The sequence below is a fragment of the Lissotriton helveticus genome, chromosome 6, assembly GCF_964261635.1.
Source record: "Lissotriton helveticus chromosome 6, aLisHel1.1, whole genome shotgun sequence".
Lineage (NCBI taxonomy): Eukaryota > Metazoa > Chordata > Amphibia > Caudata > Salamandridae > Lissotriton > Lissotriton helveticus.
This window is the reverse complement of record NC_136067.1, coordinates 116,641,976-116,663,068: the sequence shown is the minus strand read 5'-3', so window position 1 is coordinate 116,663,068 and position 21,093 is coordinate 116,641,976. Positions and strand designations below refer to the sequence as shown.

The 21,093-nt window shown below is 49.3% G+C and overlaps 1 protein-coding gene across 5 annotated transcripts in view; it reads right to left on the bottom strand.

Annotated features, from left to right (window-relative positions):
- The window catches only part of POLH (DNA polymerase eta), a 100,075-nt gene that overhangs the window by 68,357 nt on the left and 10,625 nt on the right, over window positions 1-21,093 (bottom strand). For all 5 annotated transcript variants that reach the window (XM_078647466.1, XM_078647465.1, XM_078647468.1 and 2 more), the window contains exons 7-8: window positions 16,338-16,441; window positions 12,266-12,385 (exon numbers count right to left, since the gene is read on the bottom strand). In XM_078647466.1, the coding sequence (XP_078503592.1) occupies window positions 12,266-12,385; window positions 16,338-16,441 (224 nt within the window). The remainder of the gene's footprint in view (window positions 1-12,265; window positions 12,386-16,337; window positions 16,442-21,093) is intronic.

Here is a 21,093-nt window from a genome sequence, read left to right as displayed (position 1 = left end):
CGGGTGAAGACCAGCGCTGCGGAGGGAGATCGAGGATCAAGACTGACCCACTGGCTGACGAGAGACAGAGACACGGAACACGCTGAAAGAGCCCGGTGAGTGGGGTGAGGGGGTGTGCGCGTGTGTGTGCGTCTGTGTGTGTGTGTGTGTGTGTGTGTGTGCGCTTGTCTGTGTGTGTTGTGTGTGCCTGCCTGCGTGTGCATGTGTTGTTAACAGCCTGCCGGAATCGGAGCGCGTGTTCACGCGCGTGACCTGATCCGAATCCGGCAGGCTGCGTGCGCGTGACAGTCTCTTGTCTCCTCTGGGTAGTCCTTGAATGCGGAAAGGACTGAAACGATTACAATCGACTCGCTTTGCGACAGCAGGGGGTTTCGCCGCTGCAATCGCAGGCGCGAGACCTAAAAATGGTTACAAAGATGACACAGGGGCCACAATAAAGCATAAAAAGCTTTGGGAACAAGTAGTTCTTTTGCAGAAAGAACTACGAAAGACTCACGTGATACATACACTGAGTCATCAACGTGATGGCGTTCACGTTGCAGGGAATTCATTGGCTGACAGAGCCACAGCGGAAGCGGTTCAACCGGCTTCCGTAGCCACAAAAAAGCGTTCTAAAGAACACATGAACGGAGAAACCATGCTGGCGGTAAAAGCGTAATTAAAAGGCGACTATGCAGCATTACCTCTCGACTATCCACTCAATAATACATACATAATTTTTTTTTTTTTTTGAAAACCTTTATTTGTACAAAAAGGATATACAAATCTGGGCCTACAACCAAACTGGCCGGCCACAATACGAAAAGTGGTCGAATAATCCAGAGTAAACAGTACAGAAGCAATCATAAAGGAGCATGAGCAATACAATCTTAAAAAGGGGGGAGGAAAGAAGATCTAGACGGCCAGCAGACAGGAGCAAAGAAGGTTAATTTTATAATATAGCAATAAGGAGCATGACAGGCTCAGCGACAACATAGAAGAATCCGGATGCCCCAAACAAACAATTGGCAACAAGAAAAGGAGGTAAAAGGCCGCAGTTCAGGAGTGTCAGCACTGCATACATCGGTATGAAAACAGGCGCGGCGAATATAAATCAATATGCAATTACTATCAACTTTGCACACCCACCACCCAATAACACATCGGAACCAGGACAAAGGGGCCGGAATAGCGATTGCACTAAGACTAGCCCGTCATACTGACCTTGGGTGAGAAAGAAAGGGGGGGGGGGGGAGAGAGGAGAGGGAAGGAAGAAAGGGAAAGGAAAACACAGACTAAAGAAGAGTGCCGCGCCGAAACAAGCGTCCCGTAGCGAGGAATACAGAAGAGAGCAGGAACAACAGCAACGAGGAGGGTATGGGAGTCGCGATGGAAAGCAGCAGAACTACAAGAAGAAGAGCAGCGACGTTACAGACCCCACCCCAATCACACCACGGAAGGCAAGAACAGACGCGGCACTCCAATAAAGAGACACAAAAGGGCCATAGAACTGAGGAAAATAAAACATCCAAAAAGACCCAACCCACCCATCCCACCCTGCACCCCTGAAGAAGGCTACGGCCTACCCTCCAAACAGCGTGCCTGTCGCCCTAAACCGGAACCCGAAATGTAGCGGAGAAAAGAGAGAAGAGGAATAAAAAGACAAAAAGAAGGAGATGAAAACAAAAGAAATAAATGGGAGGGAGGAGCAAGAGGGCAAAAACAAATACGGTCGGCCACAGCCTCCGCCTAACCATAATCATATTACGTGTAACCCAGAACGACACGATCGCAAGCGCCATATAACTTACAGGGGGGGGGTCTCCCACAGCGCCATGAATATAAACAACTGCGCCACGAATCCGTGCATCAATAATCCACCGGGAGTCGTGCATCTCACCCCAATCCTTTCCTAACCACAATTCCCACCCACCACATGACAATGTGAAATTAGCTGTCAGTGGAACAAGATCAGTAGTACTACCGCCCCTTGCTGGTAAAAAGGAGAACAGAGTTGTATCCATCGACCTGGTAAAACCACAATCATGTGGCCAATAATAAGTAGTAGGCCCAGTGGACTCCCAAGAAATAGCAGAAGACCAACTCTTGCTACAATCCAAGAGGTTCAAACTGAAAGACTAATCCCTTTTGATAAACCTGCAGTGAACAAAAAAGGACTATGCAACAAAGCCATGGAACTTGTGCCTCTTGAAACCCAAATTGCAACAGTTCGTCAAGAAACACCAGTCTACAATGATGTAGCATCAGACTATGCTAATGAAACAAAGAAAAATCCAAAAGCAAATGAAAATCCGGAAGCAATTCCAACAATTGACAGAACTGCATCTGGCTACTTGATCAATTTCGATGACTTTTCTGAAGATCCAAACGAGCATGAAGAAACGCCAGCAACAAAAACTTTCAAAGACAAAGTAACTGAACTTTTTCACCAACTAAAAGAAACATATCTGATTTCACCATGGATTGAATTTTGGATTGTGTTAGGTGTACTTTTCCTCCTGCTTTGGCTCATCATGGTTTTATGTTTGGGTAGATTCATTGATGGAAAATATAGTACAATGGACACAGCAAGTCAGAACATCAACTTGGTCCTAAAGCCTCACAGATCCTCTCACATCGAGAAAAGAGAACTGTCATCCGTGAACATCACAGCCAATCCAATACCCGGTGGGGTAGCATGGGACAAAACTGATTCTGAAATTTATGGCCCGATTGAGCTCTTGAAATATCCACACCAGTTTAAGGTTTCATTAAGTGACTTTGTGACACCAAGTACTTTCTCTGATGATTGGGACTTTGAAAACATTAATAATATGATGTCAGATTTAGTAATGTCAGCTAAATGTCAGCTAAATTCACAGAACATGATTATTTACAGGGTTCATCAAATTATGAAGAGTTATATTGTTATAATCATTTTGGTCATCACTATTTGCATAAATCTCCTCAACCTAGAAATGTTTTTATTTATAACCAATGGGAACATTGTCCAACACCGCCAAAAGGCAGCTCGAAAACATTTTATGAGAAATTCCAATACTTCTCAGGGTTTAACAACAGTGATCCAGAAACATTTTATTTTAAAATGTTAAATAAGACCGGAATGAAAACAATGTTAACAAATACTAAATTGATTTATTCTGAAAAGTTTTATGACAAAATGTCTACATTTGGTTTTGAATTTTGGAAAAAACATTTTTTTTAAAAAATTATTTTTATTGCAGATACACAAGGAGCCAGTATAAAATCTGTCGGAGAGTACAATAATACAACACATATGGTGCTACTCACTGCCGGATTGGAAAAACAACATTGAAACAAAAACCATCTGGGGTTCAAAAGACTGGCAGGTACAAGGTCTAGAAGCATTATTTAGAGCCTGCATGATCCCAGAACAGATAATATTCTTGAATGACACAATTCAGCAAACAACCTGTCTTGGTTTAGCCAAGATAAAGGATTTAAATAAACCGTCTATTCCAAAGCCCATACCTGATAGTAATAGCACTACAGATATGAAGATAGACGTATCCCATATTTTACACCAAAACAGAACAAATCCTGATTGGAAAAAAATGGTTGATCTGGCCCACAGACACTAATAACTGTCAAGATAGATTCCTGAACAAAACACAGGGGTTAAAACAAAACAGGCCAGACCCAAGATATTCCCAGAGACAACATCCAGGGATAGTTACAACATACAGTGTAGGGAAACTATGCCTTGAGTGGCTACAGAAATCCACACTGGCTGAAATTAAGCAACACTTGACTTTACTTAAAGACGGTGCTGACTTGCGTGATTTCATACTGGGACCACGCAAACAGCGTCAAAAACGTTTCATATATGCCGGTATATACGCTGCTTACAACGAGGCTTGGAAAGTAACACAAATTGAAACAGCTGAAAAAATACGAGAAATTGATCGTATTAATTTGGAAAAATCACTTTCTGTAGTGGACAATGGATTAACGAGACTGTCCTCCAGAATATATTCACTGGACAGCATTGTATCATCTGCTATTGATATAATAGAGCAGGACTTCCTAATGTTACAACATGGTCAGTCCCAATTGCGTTCTATTGTACAACTTGGCTGGACGTTGCAAAATCTGCGTTCAACACAACGTCATTATTCTCTATCTTTAACCTTACTGATAAACAAATCAGTTTGGCACAAAAAGGAGCAGACTATACGATTCTGAGCATTGAAAAACTTGAGAGATTACCATTGACAATGTCAGAGAGACCTGTCATTGAATGGATAATACACGGAACAATTACAATTCCGATAACAACTTTCCAGTTTAAGTATTGCCAAAAATATATACCAGCAGGCCTGTATGAAAGGTTGGGTAAAGGATACATCAAGTCAACATGGAATTTACCATATACACACAAATGTTATAGTGAAGGGAAAAAAAAGAGGTATTTCTTAGTGGTAACAATTGTAAAAAATCACTAAGCGGTACACTTCTGTGTCAAGGTATTAACTTGCATGGAGCCTGCGAAGGGTCATCAAATAACCTTTCTGTCGCCTGCACGGCACTCCTGTAACACAGATAGAGCCTTTTTTCAGACAGCTTTCCAACGGCAGCTACGTGACCACAGCTGTTGTGGCATGGTGCCAGGAAAAGCCTATCTCGTGAGCGTTACTTCCATGGCCACTTGCTGTATGCAAGTATTATATCCAAACAGCAATCCAGACATGGAGGCGGCAATATGGCCTTCTTTGAATATCTCTTCTGTTCGAATTGATACTTTAAGCAGAATGAAGTCAATTCTTTTACAGACAACTGGTCCAAAGAAACGTATGATCTGCAAGTTGCAAGGACAGCGGCAGAGATACATTCCCTATTATCAACAAATTGCCCCGTGCATTTCGTAGAAATGTTAGGTCAAATCTTAAACATGTCTGATACCAGTGGCATCGCACATGTATTTAAGACAATTTTTTCGGGACTGTTAGCACCATTTGAAACAGTTCTGGGCATTTTCCCGAATTTTGTTCATTCATTTTTCGGCAGCCTGCCTCTTCTTTTGGGACTTGTAGCAGGAATTTTATTTTTGATCCTTCTGCTCCGATATGGCAAGCCAAGCAACAGACAAAGCTCCAGCTACAATGGGAGAGGCGATCCTAGCTATACGCTACCGAGACAAAATCACTAAAGTCCTCGGATTAGCCCGGCTAAGAGATCTAAGTGCAACCTGGTTTCTTTCATTTAGACCAACCTGGCAAGATTGCATCTTACCTGTGCTTCGATGTCTGCTATGCGGAGAAGAATGCGTGTTGGACGTCTGTCTTACACTACCATCAGCAGTACCAATGGATATCGATACTTCGCTAGGTCCGGTACCGACTCATGCAACGTGTTGTCCCCAGCGGCTACCTATTCTGATGACGGCATTCGTTGAGACTTCACCACTACGAGTAGGTGGCGGTGAAGTACGAGAGGAAAGCAGCACCAAACAGGTACAACCTTCTGTGAGCATTGCTGATCCAAACATCGATGATAGCAATCACTCTCACATATGCACTGTTTCAGCATTTTCGAACTTGGTCGAACCCTCACCTGATGTTGTAGACCAATTTTTCGCAAGCCTGTCTGATATGATGTTCTCTCCAGTCAACGAGAATAACTTTTAAAAACAACGAGCACACAGCGTTCCCTGAACTCTGAATTCGGCCTTCAGTTTTTGATAACTGAAACTACTGAAAACAGTTAGAACAATTTTTTCCCCTGAAAGCGAAATAATTTTTTTCCATTTCCAAAATATTTACATTTTTTCAGGCACATGGTACTCTGCTTAAAGTAGAACTATTCTTAAAGAACAGAGCTTCTATTTTTAGGATAACTAGAGACAATATTTTACCTCAGCCTCTAGCACATGTACAGTATTGTATAAATATGTGATGAAATGGTCTCGACGTTCTTTTCTGTATACAGAGCCATTTCATGAGTACTTTTCGCAATTCATTCAGCTGATATAAATATGCATTTAACTGAATGATACCACTGCTTGAAAAACGTACAGTACCAATACTCAATTTTCGTGTATTTACCATATACCATTTCAAATGCGATTTATGTATTTTGGGGTGGGTTGGAAAACACACATGCATCATTATATGTTTAATATTGCTTAGTATTTAGTAATGATGGACATTAATACGTGGAGTGGGTGTTGTGATTCTATCTAGGACCCTAATTCGATATTCCCGAGTTATGCCCTTATGTGGGTATAACAAATAATATCCTTATAAAGGCATAAGAATCATATCCATATTTAGTAATAGCCCATGCGGTCCAAATACGGCAAGGCTACACCCATAGACTCCTAGAAAGCACAACACGTTCTTTAAACAAACCAAGCCTCCAGCAGCCCGGGAATCCCCCTGCTTTTGTTTTGATTTGAACAAGAACTCCAGGAGTCCAGAAAGAACTGTTAGTTCTTAGTGACATCTTATGTCCAACCTCACGCCAAACCCGGCACCTTTCAGGTATAAATATACCAACGTTGCCTTAAGCAAACACACAGTGGTTTGGAGCAGAGCGGCTATCTACTTACCCGAAGCCCAGCTGATGCGAGAGCCGAAGGAAGCCGCCCCTCCCTTTTGACGCACTGAGAAAGACGCTGTCTTTTTCTCCAGCCGAGGAAATTCCAGGTCCGGTGTTTCCAGTCACCCTTGCGGGTTGCTGGGAGATCGAGTCCTGAGAAAGAGATACAAGACCTCCTACATTCTATTACCAAGGTACGGAGCTGACTAAATCCTTAAGAGAATTCTCGATTCAGATTCCTTGGCAAAAACTAACTTACCTTAAACTGCAACTTACTTACTCCTTCCCACGTATTAGGCTTAGGTCAGGTACACCGGGGTAGGCGTATCTTAGAAGCACCAGTTGAGTACGTTAGTCAATGTTTTTATGTATGTATATATTTTATCCATTTTAAAGTATCATATGGCTAAGAAACCATATCAATGCTTTTACAGTATTATTTCCTAATACTCCTTTTACTGTACGCACTTTACTTTATGATAAGTATTGCAATTGTGGCAACTCACTTTTCTTGCACGAGAAAGAAGACTGCTCAATAAATAACAAATTTTATTGAAAACGCCTGTCTCTCTATTTCTCTGCACTCTGGTGAAACTAAGTATGCACGATTGACTGAGTGAAATAACCGTCTATTGTTTTCACACGACTCTAGAGATACACTCACTCTTTATTCTGAGGGAGCAAAGTTGTCATGTTTATGCGGTTGTCAGAAGCTAATCCCTTCTTGTCTAAATCAGGAGTTAACTCTTTCCTGAACATTCGAGAAAGTTTCTAGTGACCTCTGAGCTAGCTGGCAAAACTAATTAAGTTTAATATAGTCAGTAGAGACCTAGATGACCTCAGTCCTACGTCTACACTGCTGATTATATTATTCCAATGCGCAGAGCCTATTGGAATATAGGAACTACACTACAGTCTGGTTCGTCGAGGAGTATCTTTGGGCACTGGACTTCGGGTCCCAGTCATCGGGGGGATGTCGTCGTGGTCTTGGATCACTTGGGCACGGGCCGGGCTCGGTGGGTGCAGAGTGGGCTGGTCCGGAGCTTCCTGGCTGGCACTAGGGGTGTTGTTGCAGCAGAGCCTCTGCTGATGGGAGTCCCAGTCTTTAAGAGGGTCAAGGCAGGCAGGTCCTTTGGGTGTCCCAAGGTTGCTGTCCGCTGGAGTCGCCGGGGTTTAGGCAGGAGCAGGTTCCAGGATCGACAGGCCGGTAGGGCTGGGGCCAAGTCAGTTGTGGTCGTCCTGTTGGCAGCTGCACGGCGGGTCTTCTTCCTCTTGATCTACTTTCTTCTTTTAGTATCGGGATCTCGGGAAGGAAGGTTCAGGGTGCCCCTAAATACAAAATTTAGGGGCGTTACAGGTAGGGCAGGGACCAATAGGTCCCTGTCCTGGGGTGGGTACACCCCCTAGACTGCTCCTCTCCTGTGGGAGGGGGGCAGGAGCCTAGCTGTGATTGGGCAGGGCTCCCCATCTTCAAGATGGCCGGAGCCCGAGGTCGTGCTTCACCTCGCCTCTCCCACGTGAGGGGTGGGGTTGGCACAGGCTGGAACACCCCCCTTCCTGACGTAGGGTTTCCCGCCAGTCTTCCCGCCAGAGTGGGGGTTAGAACCGGTGGGGGCCAGTTGCCGAGTACAGCAAATGGTCTGGAGAAGCTCACAGAGGCGGCATGCCTATGAAGCTTCCCCCTGCCCATCCTGGGGGAGGAGACCTAGCACCTCGCCCAGGATGTGCATTGTTGCAGGCCCTTGAGAACGGGGGGCTCTCCACCTAGGGGTCCAGCAACATGTCTGCTGTGTGGCAGCCTCTGCAGCCACTCAGCCCAGACGTGGATTGTAGGTTAGGTTTTCAGGGGGCATCTCTAAGATGCCCTCTGGTGTATTTTACATTAAATCTCACACTAGCATCAGTGCGGGTTTAATGTGCTGAGAAGTTTGGTACCAAACTTGTCAGTCTTCAGTGTAGCCATTATGGTGCTGTGGAGTTCGTAATGACAACCTCCCAGCACAATATACTCTTAATGGCATCACTGCACTTACAGTGCCCAGGAATGGCCCGGGGCTCATGCACCTGTGCCCACACCTCTGGCATAGGGCACCCAGCTAGATGGGTGACTGAAGTATGCCAGGGTATTGGGTTCTGTGGGCATGGCACATGTGTGCCATGGCGACTCTTTGTTTCGTTCTGTACTTAGACATTCAGCCTGCCAAGGCAGTGTGTGGGTGTCAGGGTACAGGGGGTTAGGGTGGCACAATAAGTGCTGCAGCCCTCAGGGGTCTTCTCTGGTTACCATGCCCTGGGTACTTAGGGTACCATTTACTAGGGGCTGACAGGTGGCCAGAGATGCCAATTGGGTTTTAGTTTCAACACAGTTCTAGGAAAGGAACACAGGCCCTGGGTACCTGGTTGGCAGGAGCCCAGGGCACACTCAGTCAAAGCACATCAGCAGTTCAGAAAAAAGTGGGGGCATACCAATGCAAGAAAGATGGCACTGACTCACACAGTGCCCCAGGAATCACAGGAGCCCATTTCTAAGGCCACCAGGATCTCAGGGGAGGGTACTGACAAACGCTCAGGGTATCATGCAGAGGCCAACAGCAAAGCCCAGTCCAGGTCTAGTTACCTCTGGTCAGCAGAGTACTTCTAATGAAAGGCTTCTTGCAGCTTGTTGTGTCCCCAAGACATTAGCCAGCCAACCCTTGAAGTCAACTTATTTCTCGCTTGGGTCTAGGTCTAGTCTAGTCCTTTTCGATCTTCCGCAGGTCCGGAAAGTCTTCTGAGGAGGGCGCCTGGGCATTGCACATTTATGCCAGTCACCATCTAGTTGGTGGGACTGATGCCTGTGCACTCCCAAACCATTGGGGTAAAAGTTTCCAAGAGCACACTTACCCACTTTTTAAGCAGTCACTGTTTGCTCTACTACAAATAACAGCACTGTGCTTCACCTCTCAAAATCTAAGATGGGAATCCACATGGGGAAACCCATCTTGTGCAGTCCCTGTGTGCCCACTGAGAGGTTTGGCCTGGATAATGAGAAGCCCCTCCTCAGAGGTCACACAAACCCTGTTTTGGGTGTAGCTGTCCACCCCCAGGGTTTGGTGCCAGCCTGACAAAAGCTGGAGCCTTTTCAGGTGTCACCTAACACTTAATGGTGAGAGTCAAGGGCTCTTTTAAAGTAAATTAGGTTCCAGGGCCCGCCAAACTAGTCTTCCTGTCAGGGGAAGAAAATACCTCCCCATTCCCAGGCCATTTCCCTTCTTATGGCAGCAGTTTTCACACCAACTGTCACAGTACAGGCTGGCCAGTTGCTTTAAAACAAATTCAAATTAATTTCTAGGAGCTTCAGGCAGATAATGATAACTTTCTGAAAATTACATTTCCAATGTATTTAATAAAAGTCTGACTTTTACGATTTGATTCAATATACAAATACGTCTTTGAATGGAGGCTGTAGCTGGTACAGATCAAAAGTTATGGATTTAAGTATATATTCTATACTTTGACATTTCCTATGTACTGGCTAGAGCCTAACCAGTGACAAAGTAGCTTGGCACATAGTCACTAGGGAAACATGCCATTTTTAAGATTACCTAGGTTCACTCATAAATATTATGCACCCTGCCTTGTGGGCACAAGGTATGTGTAGGGGTGACACATTCAATAGTTAAAATAGGATTACCAGCGTGAACAATTTTCAATTCCTCTGTTGACCGACTCAATGCGCTCTGACGCGCTTTGTCGAGCGCTCCTATTGAATTAACTGCCCTGGTGCGAGGCCCCATGGCCACAGCAAGACTGCGATGCAGAGCACATCATTTCTCTAAAATGCCTGCAACGTCGAATAAGCAGCCCTACTTCCATATATTATTCGCAGATCTGTAATGTACAGTGGAACCATGCCCGGTCTCAGATCACTGACCACAGAAATTATTACCGAAGATAATGTAAATGTTTTATTGACCTCGCAATGATAAGCAGCAGAGTCGTCTTCTCCAACATGATGGGCGGCAGAGAGGTTGCCTTAGAGGTTGTGAGAACGGGTGGTGGGAAATTGGGCAGTACCTTAGCAGAGATGTACCGCACCAGGCGCGATACCAGGTCTTGAGTTTGTAAACGATAAACAGCTGGCAGAAGGGCAGCACTGAAGGACGAGAGGGCACATGAGAGCTATGCTCACAAAGCCAGCTGGTTATCCAATAGCAATGCAAAGAGCTGCATAAAATACTCATATCGTGCAGTAAATATCGTGGGTGCTAACACAACAGTTATAATACGTTTCATGTGCAGGAATACAAAGTAAAAAACGCGTGTTGTGCTGATATCGGTGTATGCTGCACACTTGATGACACGCTGAGGCCGCGCTCCTTGCACCAGTTAGGGACAGAGGTGTGGTCACATACAGCGCATTGAACGGATGGAGAGGGAGTGAACGAAATGCTGCGCATAAAGCGTCTCGAAAGGAAGGGGGCAAGAAAAGGAACTGCTGCCACATACAGCGCCTCAGAAGGACGGTAAGAGCAGGAGAGAGAGGGGAGGAAGGAAGGAGAGAGGTGCTGGCACAGAATGTACCTTAAAATTAAGAAGGAGAAAGGTGGAGGGAGTAAAGTGGTAGGACGAGGAGAGAAAGACTGGGAGAGAGATGGAGATGTAGCCACATAAAGCGTCTCAAAAGGAAGGTGAGAGGAGGAGGGATGGAGAGCGGAGAGGCGAGAGAGATGCTGCAACAAACAGCGCCTTAGAAGAAAGGAGAGAGGAGCTGTCACATATAGTGCTTTGCAAGAAAGGAGGAGAAAGTTTCAGGGGCAATGGTACTGGCACTACAGTATATCAAGCAAATAAGTGGAGGGGTAGACTGGGAGAGAGGTGCTGACACCGACAGGGCCTCAGGAAGACAGAGGGGGCAGGGAGAGTGACTCGCTGTCATATTCAACAAACGGCCGCCGTTGTCCCAGGTCAATAAAGAAGAAGCATCGATCTCTTGTCTTTATGGGGCCATGTGTTTCTAATTAGCGTGAAGGCACACACTGCCCCCAGCCTTTCAAAGGAAAAAAATCTTGACAATACCAAGATTTCTTTTCCTTTGACAGTGCGCTCCTCCACGCTAATTAGAAAGACATGGCTCCATAAAGATAAGAAAGTGCTTTGCGACAGTAGGAAAGCAGGCGACCCAGTCTGGATCGGCGGCAAAAGGGTGTCAACAAAAAACCCTAATTTCCAATGGCGGGCCACAGTTTAGCATAAACGGTGACGCGAGCCAATGGAAATGAAGGGCGGGCTTCGACTCCCTTTCTGAAAACCCCTCATCCGCAAAATCTCTCGCCAAGCGAGCAATGCTTTGCGCTGCGATGCCAGGCGAGACCTAAAAAGGAGTCCTCTTTTTTGAGCTGTAGGACACAAAAACTCGGTCCAGTCCTCCTTACACAATACTTTCTTAACAACAATAACAGCAAGGTCTGTTTGAGGAGGTTTGGTTGGGATTTAAGGCCGATAGTGAAGCCAATGACAACATGGCTCCGTTATTGCACGTCAGAGCCATCGCTCTCTTCCATCAAGGGACTCCATACGTGCAAACATGGTACAGGCCCTGTTCTTGCAATTTCCCGAAAAGAGCAGAATTTATAACCATCGAAATATTAAAATTTTTATTCAACAGATGCATTCACATGATATAAAAAAAGGTGTTTTGTAAATAAATAATTTTTGTACCTACCCTGTCTTGTCTCCAAAGTGACTCTGCAGCAGTGATTCACTGAACTGGGTAAGCTGGCCCACGTGCTCCACTCCTAGGACTTCACCAATTGAGACGCCAAGCTTTCCTCCCAGGTGACGACTGCAAAGTGAAACATAGAGGCGAAAATGTGACAGTGAGAAAGAAAAGTGAGGCAAAACAAGGCAGTTGACTTTATCTCACCAACACTCAAGCGGACGAGATACCAAGTTAACAGTGGCGGTTGGTGGCATATTACATCGGAGGGTGCACAAAAAAAATGATGTATCAAAAAATATTCACTTACCGGCCACTTGATTTTTTGCAGCACTTCCTCAGAGTACGAAGCCTACAGCCAACTCTCTCATCCAATGAAAATGCTGTTCTCATACTGTTAAGAAGCATGAACAGCCGATTTGATTGGCTGGAGTGGCCTGGCTCTGTGCTCCAAAAGGCTCTATAGGCTTGTGCCTGCTGTCCAGAGGTTAGAATTGCACATTTCAGTTTGGCCGTAGCAAGGTAGCCGGCTAAACCGACGTGCAATTCAAACCAAATTGTCCTTTCCTCACTGCCGCCAGTCATTGGCCGCAGTGATGTTCTGGCCATACTCAGCTTGCTGGCAGAGTGTAAAAAATGCTTAGGTTGCAGTTCTACTGCATGTAGATCTGTCTCCCTGGGCACTAGTCTATTGCTGCTTCAAATCAGCTCCATTTCTGTCAGTCAAAGAAAAAAAGTTTTTTCACTAAAGTTTCTTGAATTCAATTATAATTTTATTTGCTTATTTCATCCTTGATGTATTCACATCTGATTTATTTCACTCATTCGAATTTTTATGAATAAAATCATCAATGTTCATATTGCACATCACAATTGTGCCCAATGCATTTCGGCGTGCAACGCCTTCATCAGGGGATAATCTAAAAGACAAACAATACAGATTGTTTACTTCATGGGGTAATCCCTATTGACATACCTATACGAATATTATCATTCTTTACACTTCTCTTTAAGGTGCCTATCTTTATGTGTGTGTTTATGTTTTGTACGGTATATCTCTACCTTAGGCTACTGTCTTAATGCTCTTTACGAATTACCTCTTAAGATAGCCAACTTTACTGGGTATCTCTCTTAATAATTCATATTCCTGGTTGTCCGTGATGTTAACATGGCTTATTGCCCTATTATATTTCTTTCAACTATGATTCGATCTATGCCTCCTCGTATATGTACTCTGCTGTTGTCTTTCGCCCTGTGAGGGTAGTAGTGTAAAAGGGCTTTTCACTTTAACAATCCTTCATGAAACGAAGTTCCAAATATTAATCAAGCGAGGTTCCAAACATTAATAAACCCTGCTCATGAGTGGGCGTGATTCTACATCTTCTCAAATGCCCCCCTTTTTAGGTCTCGCCTGTCAATGCGCTTGCGCATTGAGCTTGCGAGAATATAGGGGCTTAACCAGAGCTTAACGATTGGGCGATTCCATGCAGTGCCCGTGAAAAGCAAGCTCAATGCGCAAGCGCATTGACCTAAAATGCGCGTGCACATGAAAGCCAGCCATCTGCCGCCAGCAGCTTCACTTGAGAGGGATCCGCTCCGCCCCCTGCTGCATCAAAGGCTTTTGGCCGTGTCGCATTTCTCCTCCCCCCCTCCCCACAGCAATGCCAAGAGCTTTTACTTTCACGGCCGCCAGGCCGTGTCTCTCGTTTCTCCTTCCCCCTTCGCTCATCAAAGGCTGCTCACTCTCCTTCTCCCCCGCCCCCCACCCCATCCGACTTGTCTTCATTTCGCGCCAACGTAAACGTTAGACCTCGGTTTATGAGAAATAACTTTCATTCCCTACTTAAGGAACAACATCTATCTGCCGACTTACTTTCTACATATTGTTCTATATTGCAGGCAATATTTCCAAAATGAGATTGTGAATAATCGTGGGTCAAACTGGTGTTGCACTCCAACGGTTCCTCGTGGCCGCGATACACGTTTGCAAACAAATAATCAGGTAATCGAAGGAAAAGGCAGCTTGGTATTTCCTGTTCCGTCGCATTGTCTCTTTAGCAATGTCGTTTTTAATGAGTTGTGGATTGGTCACTGGCGCGATTGTCCAACATTTGACAATATGACCGAAGAGTTTTTGTGTGTTTGATTTCTTTTTTTAAACGGAGATTGTAATTTTTTTTCGAAAGGCTGGTAGTCAACTCCAGAACTATTGTCATTGTCAATAGTTGATAATTACATGGCATTATCCCACGTATGATAGCCTGATATAACAATGCCAAGCGAATCTTGGTCACACCCAGTCACATCGAGGTCTAACGTCAACGTCAACATAAGTAAAAAAATAATTACATCTACAAAAGGATACAGGAAGAAGACAAGATGCTAACCCTCCTCTTCCTGTAGTGCTAGATTCTGGACCCCCCCCCATACTGTCATTAGAACGCAGTCCAAATTTCACGGGTGTTTATGTTTATTGCCCAACTCCAAGTCTGCTCAGTATGTGGAAAGATGACAGGGGCCTTTCATTTTCAGATTCTGTGCAGATGCCAGGCGCACAGAAGCAGTACTTTAGGAGTGTTACACATCTGTAAGGGGCCTACTAGTTGAAAGCTTGTTGAAATGCAGCGCCGATGGCCTCCAGTTCTCTGTGCTTCTAATGGGAGCAAGAAGCACATACCAGATTCACTCAGACTTCTGAAACACCATTAGACAATTAACTGCGGCAGGAATCGTTTGTAAACAATACGTGTCCATAACAGATAATACATAACAGGTAGCAGCACATTATGGCCCCATAATGCCCTGAAGTGGATGTGAAGACGTTTACGAAGACAAAAGAACATTTGTATAGCACTTACGTTCCCCGACGAGGAGCTAGAGTGCTTTAACAAATCTTATTGTGTGTTCAAATGGGAATGAGAAGTGTTCCTCGCACCGCTTCCTTTACTGTGGCACACAAAGTCGACAGGTCATGCACAAGGAAATGTTGGCCCATTTTGAATTGTTTGTTGGCCAGAAAATGTTGTTGGGTATTGCTACAACTTTGCAGCAACACACACCATAAGGTGCACACAAGCGAAATTATGAGACGCGTATAAAAAATGCCTCGTATGTGAGGGGCAAAATGAGACGCACAGCGAGTGTGTGATGTAGATTCACGCCCGTCATGGAGCTGGAAATGCACACGGGCGATGAGCGTAGTTAGATACAGGAGGAGATGGATGTGTGTGGTTGATACTTGGAAGTGTGGTGTTTGTTAGTGTGGTGTTTGCAATGAACACAGATCGTTGACAATGGGAGATACTTGCATACTGTGAGAAAAAGCTTGCAAATGAGTACACCATTATTAAGGTTAAACCATTTTTTAAAAGAGCGCGGTGTCCCAGAAGCGGGCACCGCGCTAAGTATTAAAGTAAAAAAAAAAACATTTTTAAAATCAAGTAAAAAATAAAAAAATTCAACCGAGCGCGGTGTCCCTAAAGCGGGCGCCACTCTCAAACCCATATACCAAAAAAGGCAGCCACCAATGTCCCCATCAGTGTCCATTATCAATATAGTGCCCACCCACTAGATAAAGCAGACCGTGTGACAAGCCAAGTAAAAGGTCCAGTTATCATGGGCGGTAACAAATGGTGACAAACAGGTACCCAGGAGGGACTAACTAACCTCATAATCAATCGCAAGCCAGCCTTTATGAAAGACAATGACACGAAGCCAATGACAAATATGGGAGGAGCTGCTAGTGCATACCCTAATACAGAATGCCTCACAGAGCGAGCAGCGCATGCGCGCTGCCACTAGGCTTGACCTAAAAATAGGCAGTGGGACCCGAAAATAATTACTACGCTAGTAATCTCCAGAGATAGATAAATGTTGGAGTAATATATAGATGGGAAATTATCATCACAAGGAAATAAAAGAAAATGCATGCAAATTATTTATGAACACGAGGGTCCACTGCTGAACATGCAGTCATGATCTGGAACATGGGTGAACTACATTTGTAGAAATAAATTCAGTGACTCGCGCAGCATGTGCCACATATAGCCACATACACCACAGAAGCACAGGGGCTTACATCTTACTGATGGGGAGCTGGCTGAAGAGCTGGGGCACGGAGCCCATCGGCACCAGCGTCTGGCGGTTCGGCTTGTTTATTCCGCAGGCCAATTTGGACAACATCTAAAGAGTGGAAATAAACAGACACTATAATAAAAAGCATTACAGTCATGATTCACCAACCTGCATTCTCTCGCATGTCAGCGCCGTCTACTGGATCAACAAAACTGAAGAGTGAGGGGGTAGGCACGGTTGATGAGGCTCTCCAAATTCACCTTTCTGAGAATCAGGCTGTGTGATGGCAGCCCCGTCCCCAAATGAGCCCTCTCCGCAGGTCCAAGTCTACAAGCCTTTTCTGTCACAGAAATTCTATTTTGCCGTGACTTAAGGTTCCCTCTGAATAGAGATAGCAGAATCTTAAAAAAATCAACCAGCCTTACCCAGGAACGCTGTTCTGCAGCAAAACAACCACTCTGCCGATGAGTGGGCCATGCCAAGAGTAGAGGTTGCCCGACACCCAAACTCAACCACACACGTGGTGCCCCTTTCAGCACCATCATCACCAAGCAGACATCCTGCGCTCTCTCCAGGATTCTCTTCACAGTGCGTCGGGGGCTGCCGCACGTGTGCCACTGGGCCTCGGGGGCTGCTGTATGTGTGCCACTGGGACTCGGGGCTGCCGCACGTGTGCCACTGGGCCTCGGGGTTGCTGTATGTGTGCCACTGGGCCTCGGGGCTGCTGTATGTGTGCCACTGGGCCTCGGGGGTTGCTGTATGTGTGCCACTGGGCCTCGGGGCTGCTGTATGTGTGCCACTGGGTCTCGGGCTGCTGTACGTGTGCCACTGGGCCTCAGGGTTGCCGTACGTGTGCCACTGGCCCTCGGGGGTTGCTGTATGTGTGCCACTGGGCCTCGGGGGTTGCTGTATGTGTGCCAATGGGCCTCGGGGCTGCTGTATGTGTGCCACTGGGTCTCGGGCTGCCGCACGTGTGCCACTGGGCCTCGGGGGTTGCTGTATGTGTGCCACTGGGCCTCGGGGCTGCTGTATGTGTGCCACTGGGCCTCGGGGGTTGCTGTATGTGTGCCACTGGGCCTCGGGGGTTGCTGTATGTGTGCCACTGGGTCTTGGGCTGCTGTACGTGTGCCACTGGGCCTCAGGGCTGCCGTACGTGTGCCACTGGGCCTCGGGGGTTGCTGTATGTGTGCCACTGGGCCTCGGGGGCTGCTGTATGTGTGCCACTGGGTCTCGGGCTGCTGTATGTGTGCCACTGGGCCTCGGGGGCTGCTGTATGTGTGCCACTGGGCCTCGGGGCTGCTGTACGTGTGCCACTGGGCCTCGGGGCTGCTGTACGTGTGCCACTGGGTCTCGGGCTGCTGTACGTGTGCCACTGGGCCTCGGGGACTGCTGTATGTGTGTCACTGGGCCTCAGGGCTGCTGGACATGTGCCACTGGGCCTCGGGGCTGCTGTATGTGTGCCACTGGGTCTCGGCTGCTGTACGTGTGCCACTGGGCCTCGGGGGCTGCTGTATGTGTGCCACTGGGCCTCGGGGGCTGCTGTATGTGTGCCACTGGGCATCGGGGGCTGCTGTACGTGTGCCACTGGGCATCGGGGGCTGCTGTACGTGTGCCACTGGGCCTCAGGGCTGCTGGACGTGTGCCACTAGGCCTCAGGGGCTGCTGTATGTGTGCCACTGGGCCTCGGGGGCTGCTGTATGTGTGCCACTGGGCCTCGGGGGCTGCTGTATGTGTGCCACTGGGCCTCGGGGGCTGCTGTATGTGTGCCACTGGGCCTCGCGGGCTGCTGGACGTGTGCCACTGGGCCTCGCGGGCTGCTGGACGTGTGCCACTGGGCCTCGCGGGCTGCTGGACGTGTGCCACTGGGCCTCGCGGGCTGCTGGACGTGTGCCACTGGGCCTCGCGGGCTGCTGGACGTGTGCCACTGGGCCTCGCGGGCTGCTGGACGTGTGCCACTGGGCCTCGCGGGCTGCTGGACGTGTGCCACTGGGCCTCGCGGGCTGCTGGACGTGTGCCACTGGGCCTCGCGGGCTGCTGGACGTGTGCCACTTGGCCTCGCGGGCTGCTGGACGTGTGCCACTTGGCCTCGCGGGCTGCTGGACGTGTGCCACTGGGCCTCGCGGGCTGCTGGACGTGTGCCACTGGGCCTCGCGGGCTGCTGGACGTGTGCCACTGGGCCTCGGGGGCTGCTGGACGTGTGCCACTGGGCCTCGGGGGCTGCTGTATGTGTGCCACTGGGCCTCGGGGGCTGCTGTATGTGTGCCACTGGGCCTCGCGGGCTGCTGTATGTGTGCCACTGGGCCTCGGGGGCTGCTGTATGTGTGCCACTGGGCCTCGGGGGCTGCTGTATGTGTGCCACTGGGCCTCGGGGGCTGCTGTATGTGTGCCACTTGGCCTCGGGGGCTGCTGTATGTGTGCCACTGGGCCTCGGGGGCTGCTGTATGTGTGCCACTGGGACTCGGGGCTGCTGTATGTGTGCCACTGGGCCTCGGGGGCTGCTGTATGTCTGCCACTGGGTCTTGGGCTGCTGTACGTGTGCCACTGGGCCTCGGGGGCTGCTGTATGTGTGCCACTGGGCCTCAAGGCTGCTGGACGTGTGCCACTGGGCCTCGGGGGCTGCTGGACGTGTGCCACTGGGCCTCGGGGGCTGCTGTATGTGTGCCACTGGGCCTCGGGGGCTGCTGTATGTGTGCCACTGGGTCTCGGGCTGCTGTATGTGTGCCACTGGGCCTCGGGGGCTGCTGTATGTGTGCCACTGGGACTCGGGGCTGCTGTATGTGTGCCACTGGGCCTCGGGGCTGCTGTACGTGTGCCACTGGGCCTCGGGGCTGCTGTACGTGTGCCACTGGGTCTCGGGCTGCTGTATGTGTGCCACTGGGCCTCGGGGACTGCTGTATGTGTGTCACTGGGCCTCAGGGCTGCTGGACATGTGCCACTGGGCCTCGGGGCTGCTGTATGTGTGCCACTGGGTCTCGGGCTGCTGTACGTGTGCCACTGGGCCTCGGGGGCTGCTGTATGTGTGCCACTGGGCCTCGGGGGCTGCTGTATGTGTGCCACTGGGCATCGGGGGCTGCTGTATGTGTGCCACTGGGTCTCGGGCTGCTGTACGTGTGCCACTGGGCCTCAGGGCTGCTGGACGTGTGCCACTGGGCCTCGGGGGCTGCTGGACGTGTGCCACTGGGCCTCGGGGGCTGCTGGACGTGTGCCACTTGGCCTCGCGGGCTGCTGGACGTGTGCCACTTGGCCTCGCGGGCTGCTGGACGTGTGCCACTTGGCCTCGCGGGCTGCTGGACATGTGCCACTTGGCCTCGCGGGCTGCTGGACATGTGCCACTTGGCCTCGCGGGCTGCTGGACGTGTGCCACTGGGCCTCAGGGCTGCTGGACGTGTGCAACTGGGCCTCGGGGGCTGCTGTATGTGTGCCACTGGGCCTCGGGGGCTGCTGTATGTGTGCCACTGGGCCTCGGGGGCTGCTGTATGTGTGCCACTGGGCCTCGGGGGCTGCTGTATGTGTGCCACTGGGCCTCGGGGGCTGCTGTATGTGTGCCACTGGGCCTCGGGGGCTGCTGTATGTGTGCCACTTGGCCTCGGGGGCTGCTGTATGTGTGCCACTGGGCCTCGGGGGCTGCTGTATGTGTGCCACTGGGACTCGGGGCTGCTGTATGTGTGCCACTGGGCCTCGGGGCTGCTGTATGTGTGCCACTGGGCCTCTGGGCTGCTGTATGTGTGCCACTGGGCCTCGGGGGCTGCTGTATGTCTGCCACTGGGTCTTGGGCTGCTGTACGTGTGCCACTGGGCCTCGGGGCTGCTGTATGTGTGCCACTGGGCCTCAAGGCTGCTGGACGTGTGCCACTGGGCCTCGGGGGCTGCTGTTTGTGTGCCACTGGGCCTCGGGGGCTGCTGGACGTGTGCCACTGGGCCTCGGGGGCTGCTGGACGTGTGCCACTGGGCCTCGGGGGCTGCTGGACGTGTGCCACTGGGCCTCGGGGGCTGCTGGACGTGTGCCACTGGGCCTCGGGGGCTGCTGCTGTATGTGTGCCACTGGGTCTCGGGCTGCTGTACATGTGCCACTGGGCCTCGGGGGCTGCTGTATGTGTGCCACTGGGCCTCGAGGCTGCTGGACGTGTGCCACTGGGCCTCGAGGCTGCTGGACGTGTGCCACTGGGCCTCGGGGGGCTGCTATATGTATGCCACTGGGCCTCTGGGCTGCTGTATGTATGCCACTGGGGCTGCTGTATGTGTGCCACTGGGCCTCAGGGCTGCCATACGTGTGCCATTGGGCCTTGGGTCTGCTGTATGTTTGCCACTGGGCCTCGAGGGGCTGCTGTACGTGTGCCACAGGGCCTCGGGGGCTGCTGTATGTGTGCCACTGGTCTCAGGGGCCGCTGTATGTGTGCCATGGGCCTCGGGCTGCTGTATGTGTGCCACTGGGCCTCGGGGCTGCTGTACGTGTGCCACTGGGGCCTGGGGGCTGTCGTACCTGTGCCACTGGACCCCGGGGGGCATCCATACCTGTGCCATTGAGCCCCGGGTGTGCTGCTGTACGTGTGCCACTGGGCTTCGGGGGCTGGCATACATGTGCAACTGGGCCCCGGGGGGGCTGGCATACGTGTGCCATTGGGCCCCGGGTGCTGCCGTACGTGTGCCACTGGGCCTCAGGGGCTGCCGTGGTTCAAAGTACTTGCAGAATACATCCCAGAGCCCTGTGCTAGCAGACTGCCTTGTTCACATAATTAGAAACACAAACAAGCATTGTTCTTT